Source organism: Salarias fasciatus, chromosome 1, assembly GCF_902148845.1.
Source record: "Salarias fasciatus chromosome 1, fSalaFa1.1, whole genome shotgun sequence".
Lineage (NCBI taxonomy): Eukaryota > Metazoa > Chordata > Actinopteri > Blenniiformes > Blenniidae > Salarias > Salarias fasciatus.
In genome coordinates, this window is record NC_043745.1 from 20631754 (window position 1) to 20639691 (window position 7938).

Here is a 7938-nt window from a genome sequence, read left to right on the forward strand (position 1 = left end):
TCACAGTGATCGGTCAGGAAAAGACCCACTGACTGGCTTCTGTCCGGACCTCATTACCATGAGAATAAAAGGGACAGAGAGACGAGAGGCCTGAGGGCAACAAGTGTGCCCTCAGTGACCAAAGGAAGCCCACTTAACAAGCCCTGAGTCTGCAGCCTTCAACCTAAAGGCAAGTCAAGGTGAAGTTAAGGACTTAAGAGACCTCTGTGACCAACAAGAGGTAAAACATCAAGAGAACATGATTATGTAACATTTATCTTCATATATTTTCAAACTAATTCATTCATTCGGAAGAAGTGAAAGAAAATAGGATTTTTTTTACACTCATTAGATGAAAACTTATAAACAAACACCTCGTAAAGCAAAGCAAAAAGATGAATCAAACAGGCAACCTCACAAAGATCAGCACACACTCGCACTCATGAAATACCTGACCAGAGAGAAATGTAAATAATCTAATCGTATGTGTATTGAAGGCTTAATCCTGAGACAGCAGCCAAACATTTCATCAAACATTTTATGAAATCATTTTATCTCCTCACCTCTCAGAATAAATTCAGAGTAGTTGGGAACTCATAGAAACCTTGAGTCTGTCATTGATATACTCTCAGCCCCACCCAGTGGTGCTACTGAGGTACTACAACGGGGGAAATCAACGCTTTGGACTTGAACTTCATTTTGTGGTTGTTCCGCCAAACCTTCCTGCAGCTGTCAGCCGGTTCAGCAAACTATTAATCGACTACAATGGCATCCATGGCATTGTTGGAAGAGTAAGTTTTTGCTTTCACATGACCTTTACTCACGCAGGATGTTTTGTAACCTGCTCGTAGTCCCATCGTGCAGCTCTGCACTGCGTAGCTAGATTCACTCAATATGCTCAAATGAAGACTCAGCGCGGACCTCCAGCACACATGTTATTTCAGTATTTTTGAGTTCATGAAGTCAGTTATTTAAACTGCAAGAAGTCCTCCGCACAGGTTGGTGAATACAGATTTTTAATGTCAAAACGCGAAGCAAAAACTAAACTCTGGATAATGAGTTGAAGCAGCAGGGACTGCTGTGAATCTGAAATTCTCAACATCACAAAAAAAAAAAAAAAGCTGTAATAATTAGGTATTTTAATAACAAAGGATCAAGATGGAAGAAGCTCCTCAAACTTGAACCCAATCATACAAAAAATCCAAAAGAAATGAAATCAATAACTTGACTGAGCGGAAGAATTTTACCTCCCGGTAATCTTCACTGTCTTCATTTGACACCGTCAGTCATTATGAACCCTTATGGGCTCAACTTTCCACATTTTCACACTTGGAATGTTTAATACAAATCTGCTATGATGTGCAGATTAGTCTCTGTTGGAGCATTTGAGTCATTTCATCCTTAAGTTTCAGTTTTTCTATTACATAATTCCTTTGAGTGTGTTTCTCTTGGCTCTGATACAAAGAACTGGTTTTACAAAGCTGGTAGGGTTTTCACATTAAATACTAACTGAACAGAAATGACATTATTTACTGGATTTGCATGACATCTTGCTGCTGGTACTTGTATTTTCATTCAGAATGTTAAACATTAAAGCGATGCAGTACCATCAACTCTTTCACTATTTATATTTTTCAAGACTTTCACTTGTGTAGCACTTTCTTTAACTCTGGTCTCTGGTAACACAGCGCCCTGGGTTCACTAGCATTGAAACACTCTTTCACCAACTTACTGGATGCAAAAATACAAACAAACTAAAAATTGATAACTCATATACATTTTTGATTAAGCAGCATTTTGCACCTTTATTACCATTAACTTAGAATGAGATTTAGTAGATAATATGGCCACTCTGTGCATATTAACCACAATAAAAACAACAACAACAAAAATCCAGAATAAAATAAAGCACAAATCATAAATGCAGTAATAATGAGTGTAAGCTGTTATTAGCAGGAGGGATAGTGCTAAGGTAAGTGTTCAAACTACACTAAGTTGCTCAACGAAAATGCAAAATCAAAACACCGTACTAAAGTCAGACATCTTTCACCTTTATATACTGATAAAATGCAAAAAGGCTATTGTACTATCTTAGATGATTGCTGATAATTTACACGCAGGTGTAGTTCTCTTTTCGTCTAGTTTAATGCCTCGAGTCACAGACACTGATCTCTCCACTGACTGACAAATGAAAACGGAAGCAGAATTAGACGACTGTGGATTTCAACAAACTATGGAAACGTTGCATTCGTTAAAGGACATAGCCAATATCGCTGTGGATTTTTTTTTCTTTTTACCAGAGATTACTTATAATTCCATCCATCATCGATCTAGTCCAGTACAGGGAGAGCTCAGAGAGAAAGAAAACCTTACATCCATACCTGAGAGCAATTCAAGATCACCAATTAATGTCACATAAACTTTGGATTGGAAACCAGAATATGTGGAGAACAGAGAAAATGTGCCGATTCCACACAGAACAGCAAAGACAGATGACATAAACACAATAAAATGACTTTATTATTCAATTCTGGTACAATGTGATTTATAGATTCATATCATTGGAAGTCACACACAGTGAGGTTCAGCACTACAGCGAGCAAACTGCTGGAAGAATCATTGTTTACTGTAGTTACTCAAAACTTCCATTGAGTTTACATGTAAGCAATGCAACAAAAGGCTGCAGCAGTGAGCGGCGTGGGAGGTTTACATATATGTACATGCAGCTTACAAAGAAACAACTAATAAGATATAAAAATGACATTATTTCACAGCACAGCTATTTTTGATTCCTTCACGACTTCATTTATGTCTGCACGTGTAATTAAACAGACTCGTTGTTTCAAGGAAATACAATTACAAACATAAACATTGACAATATTCAATAACTAAAAGCCTTTAAAAAGAAAGTAAATGTAATTCTACAGCAGTGGGATTTACACCCACAAACAGACTGTAATGCAAACATCTCTTTGACCTTCTGTGCAGAAGCAGCTCACGCTGCATAAACACATCATCTTCTCATCTTACCAGTCAGATTTAGTGTCTGACGTCCGTTCATCAAATAAAAAAAAAAACACAGAGGATGAATTCAATTTAGCTGTTAAAGCTTCCTTCATTTGTAATGCCAGTTATGATTTATATTATGTCTCTATAAATTAAATCATTTTTTTCACCATCATGTGCAGCAATTTTATTAACATCACACTTTTAACAACATGTCGGCTGTAAAGACCGGCAGAGACCTGCATGTCAAAGCATCCCTTTCTCAAAGAACGGCTCATTTTTTTAAAAACTCTTTCCAGGTTTCAGGTTGTAACGTCAAGTTCATTACGTTGTGACCACTTCATTCTTCCACCTTGTGATTCTAACTCTGCTCCACAGAGAAGTTTGACTCAGAGCTGTGAAATAATGAGAGAGAGAGAGAGAGAGAGAATTCAGTGTTAACTACAAACACATTCATGGGGAAACGAGTGTGAGCGAATGTGTGAGTGTGTCTGAGCTCACATTTCTTGCTGCTTGTGTATCATGTGGTTGTTGTACTCAAGAACAGGAGGGACAGTCTCCTCATCCTCAGGGAGCTAAAACAGAAGAAATCAGAACATAAACCAAAAAAGCTGCAGCAACTTTCAGGTACATAAACTGAAAGAGTTCAAATCCCAGATCTGCTGGTAGGAATGCAGGCTTACCTCCCAGTAAACTTCATCATCGAAACAGTTGTCATCACCTGGATCGCCCCAGATGGGGAACCTCAGGATGAAGCCTTTAAAGAGAGAGGAAAAAAAAATTTAAACAAAGCTACTAACTGCAGTTATTGCTAAAAAAAAAAAAAACCCTACATTTTTAAGAATCCAAAAGACAGATAGATTCAATTTTTTCTGGTTTTATTTTACTAGACAACACATTTTTCAGTCTTACCAACAATAGCGCCTCCAACAAGCCCAAAAGCAATTGACACACATGTGCCGGCAGCCTGGAAGCCCCCCTGTGTCCCCGGGGTCCTGTCGGCAAACTCGCCCTCAAAGTCAAAGGTGTTGATCAGCCTAGACATCAGAACACACTTTGTCAGTTCCATCTGATAAAAACCAAAAAAAAAAAATACAAATATCTGAGCATTAAATCACAAAATCCTGATGAAGCCAGATGGCACGGTGCTGTCATGCCAGAGAACCTTCTAAGCATGTTTGTGTCACTCACCCCTCGCGGCCGTAGACTGATTCGCTGGCTGCTGCAGCAACGATGGCACCGATGAAGCCGCCCAGCATCCCGGGTACTGCGTGCAGGTTGTGGACGCCGCATGTGTCCTGGAGCTTGAGGGTTTTCTCCAGGAAAGGCTGAAAACGACAAACGTCAGTTGTTGATTTGTGGTCTGATCTGTGAGATAAGAATCTGACTGAATCTGTGATGCCTTTTTCTTTTTCTTTTTCTTTTTTTTTTTTTAATTTGAATGTGCTCCAAGTACTGGTATGCTGAAATGAGTCACCGTTTGTGTTGTTGCGTTGTTACGAGTGTGGTATTTGTCTCGTAAACCGTCACGCGGTTGAGTTCTTTGTCTTGAATGCGCAGCAGTTGGATCAGAACGATCTGACAAACTGCAGACTCACCGAGATGTAAAGATAACCGAAGGTGGAGATGATGCCCATGCAGAAACCCACAATGAGTGCGCCGTATGGAGTGATCATGAACTCTGCCGCTGTTCCCATGGCAACACCACCTGCCAGAGTGGCGTTCTGGATGTGCACCTGTCCGGGAAACAGGATGTCAGTTTGAAGAAAGCACTCTGTGTGTGACTGGCTGCAGATTTACGGAGTCGTGGCAGCGGAGCCTTTACCATGTCCAGCTTTCCTCTCTTCTGATGCATGCTGGACAGAGCCACCGTGGTGAGGACAGAGGAGGCCAGGGCGAGGTAGGTGTTGATGGCTGTTCTGTGCTGCCCGTCGCCGTGGTCGGTGATGGCGGAGTTGAAACTGGGCCAGTACATCCACAGGTAGAGCGTCCCTGAGAAGAGACTCCGTCATTAGTTGAGGCCGTCGAGAATATGACACCTGAAGTCTGATGAGGCCGGTCACTCACCGATCATGGCGAACAGGTCAGAATGGTAGATGGAGCCATGGTGGCGTTTGCTGAGGTGAAGGTTTGGTCGGTAGAGCACCCAGGAGATGGCCAAGCCGTAGTACCCTCCGAAGCAGTGGATGACCATGGAGCCACCGGCATCTCTGCACTGTGGAAACAAAGAACTTTCACTGCTGATGTGGAAACAGAAGCAGGAAATATTGAGTACAACGTTTGCATTGACAATTACATATCCTGCGAGTTGATGATGAGACTCACGTGAAGAAGGTCGAGGATGATGTACTCCTCCACAGCAAACAGTGTCACGCCGAACAGAGCGACCACCAGAGTCTGGACGGGGCTGACTTTCCCCAGGAGGGCGCCGAAGGCGATCAGAGAGCCGGCACAGCAGAAGTCCGCGTTGATCAAGCTGTTTGGAAGAAGAAGAACACCAGAAAAATGTGGGATGATCACTTCAGCTCCAAGAATGTGGTCTGGTTGTTGAGTTACGCAACACAGCCAGGTAACGAGGAGGCGCACCTCTCCACTCCGATGGTGATTTTTCCAGTTTCAGGGTTGAGCGCGTGGAACCAGCCCTGCATGAGAAGAGCCCACTGCAGACCGAAGGCCGCAATCAGGAAGTTGAAGCCCACGCCACCGTAACTGTAGCGCTTCAGAAACGTCATGAGGAAACCAAACCCGACAAAGATCATGACGTGGACGTCCTGGAAGCCTGCACAGATGGAAATGAAACACAAAGTGTTTATTGATTGTTTTCAATGACAGATCAAAATCATCAAACTTTTGCTGATTTAATTTCTACCTTACAGTATCTTAGAATGATGAAATTTGTGCTTTTTTTCCTGCTTAAATTGATCAAAGATGGATTTTTTTTGCATCTGATGTACCTGAGATACAAATTTTTTGCCGTTACATCTAAAGAGTTTGGTCTTAAATTCATGCGCTTTCAGTTTCAGCTTAACAGCCTCCTCCAGTCATAAATCCTGCAGTTTTGATGATATCTGACAGTAAATATGATTATTAAATGCTGTCATTTCTCGACTCCCATCAGTCTGGTACCCAGGTTGTATAACTGATGGTCACATGGCTGGTTTCATCTGTGAATTCAGTGGAATCCTTGGCGTCAGTGACGGAATACCTGAAGACTTGCCAACACTGAATGAGTGCTTCTCAATTAACCAACATGACTGACTGGATAAACAAGCCCATAAAAATAACCACCTGCAGCCAGAGTGTCACCTGTGCTGGGAGATGCGGCCTGCTGTCGCACTTACTGGGATATCTGAAGTAGAAGTCGTTCTCAATGTCGCTGGTGATGTTGTTTTCTCTCCGGTACTCAATCCAGTGTGCGTCCGACTCCTCGTCGTACCGGATGAAAACTCCAAACAGCACGATCATTGCAATCTGCCAGACGAAGCAGACGGCCGGCAGGCTGACCCGCATGTTGGTGTTCTTCTGCGGGCCAAAAAAGTTGGCGGCGCTCTCACAACAGTTCCCCATGTCGAAGCTCTTCTGCTCTCTCTCTCTCTCTCTCTCTTTGTGTCCTGGTCAGTCCTCCGTTCAGAGCGCCCCTTCTGAATTCAAGACATGTGTCAGCATCTTTATATACATGTATGAAGCAGTGGAGGTGTGACCCTGTGCACCTGTCACGGACGAGGGGTGGACCGATCTTACCTGTTAGCAGGAGGGAAACCACTCCTCTCATCACCTGCTGAGATCTGCACAAAGAACCCGAAAGCTTTTCCCCTCAGACAAGCAGCAGCAATATGCAATAACTGCATCTCTGTTTACCACTGAAATGTACCAGTTGACACGTTTAATGAAGACTGACTTCATTTCATAACATCAGAAATATAAGCCTTTATTACAACATGCTTGATTTCTGAGGTTTCATCTCAGTTTAACGGACATGGTATAGATGTCTTTTTTTTTTTTTTAAACGGATTATACCGAATGTTTAATGGGAGATATGATAATTACTTACAGAGCTCAGTCTGGGATTAGAAAAGGTTTGTGGCTGTCAGGTATGCACACCCTGAAAGCATTAAACTGCTCTGCGGTGAAAGCGCCTGTCAGTCAGGATTGCGCTGCTCATCGTTTTGAGCGCTGCACTCTGAATCAAGGCGTGTGTAACGCTGGCTGGAGCAGAGAATATACCACAGGAATTACACAGCCGTCCGTAACTTTGCACCAAGTCCACATTTCTGCTGGAGGAAATCAGTGTGGAGGGGCTTCGCTTCATCCTTGTTATCAGATAGTGTGCTTGATTATTATCCAAAGTGAATGGTTCTGTCTGTGCAGCTGTGAATTAATAGCTTAAGTTCAGTTGGAAACTCGTGGCTCTTCTGCGAGCAGGAGTGGGAGGGGAGATTATCTGCTCGTAAACAGGAAGGAGTTACGTGGTTACTGTTGGTATTAATTAGGCCTGGGTGTGTTCTGTCAAATCTTTTACAGCCTAAGACCATAAAGTCACAGCCAAGCACACGATGTGGTTCCTAGTATTTAAGGACAACTTTCTTTTAACCCTCGGGTGTTTTTCTCATTCAACATAATGTTGAATTATGCATTCATAAATACTTCTCATTTATATTGATGTGCTGTACGTACCTCTGTAATTATGTTCATCATGTGCCTGAGTAGGTTTGGGTTCATCCAACTGTCAGTAATACGCTCGTCTGGGTAATTACTGACTATAAATTGATGTCGACCCTGTAAAGACCAGGTGACCTGTCCGGCCGAGCCTGCCTGTTGTCCAGTGCGAGCAGAGCGCAGCAGACTCCAGCTAACAAACCTTCAACATGAATTTGTCTCAAGCAGGATCAGAAAACAGATGTCAGGGTTTTACACAACTCACCTGAGGTGGAAGGATATTCTGTACACAAGTAC

The 7938-nt window shown here is 42.5% G+C and overlaps 1 protein-coding gene across 1 annotated transcript; it reads right to left on the minus strand.

The window, feature by feature from the left end:
• Positions 1-2472: 2472 nt before the first annotated feature.
• On the minus strand, positions 2473-6633 carry LOC115388557 (ammonium transporter Rh type C 2). Its single transcript, XM_030091734.1, has 11 exons — positions 6327-6633; positions 5572-5764; positions 5311-5461; positions 5053-5200; positions 4811-4977; positions 4584-4721; positions 4177-4313; positions 3898-4022; positions 3669-3742; positions 3487-3560; positions 2473-3380 (listed from the first exon to the last, which is right to left on the minus strand). The coding sequence occupies exons 1-11, from the start codon at positions 6550-6552 to the stop codon at positions 3347-3349; spliced, it is 1467 nt and encodes a 488-aa protein (XP_029947594.1). The 5' UTR covers positions 6553-6633; the 3' UTR covers positions 2473-3346.
• Positions 6634-7938: the final 1305 nt, after the last annotated feature.

Bases quoted from the DNA above. Each gene is read 5' to 3' on its own strand.
- LOC115388557 (XM_030091734.1), bottom strand. From the start codon at position 6,552: ATGGGGAACTGTTGTGAGAGCGCCGCCAACTTTTTTGGCCCGCAGAAG. The intron at 4,023-4,176 runs GTGAGTGACACA...TCTGATGTCTAG, and splicing joins TCAGTCTACGGCCGCGAGGG to GCTGATCAACACCTTTGACT. The intron at 3,561-3,668 runs GTAAGCCTGCAT...CTTCTGTTTTAG, and splicing joins ATGATGAAGTTTACTGGGAG to CTCCCTGAGGATGAGGAGAC.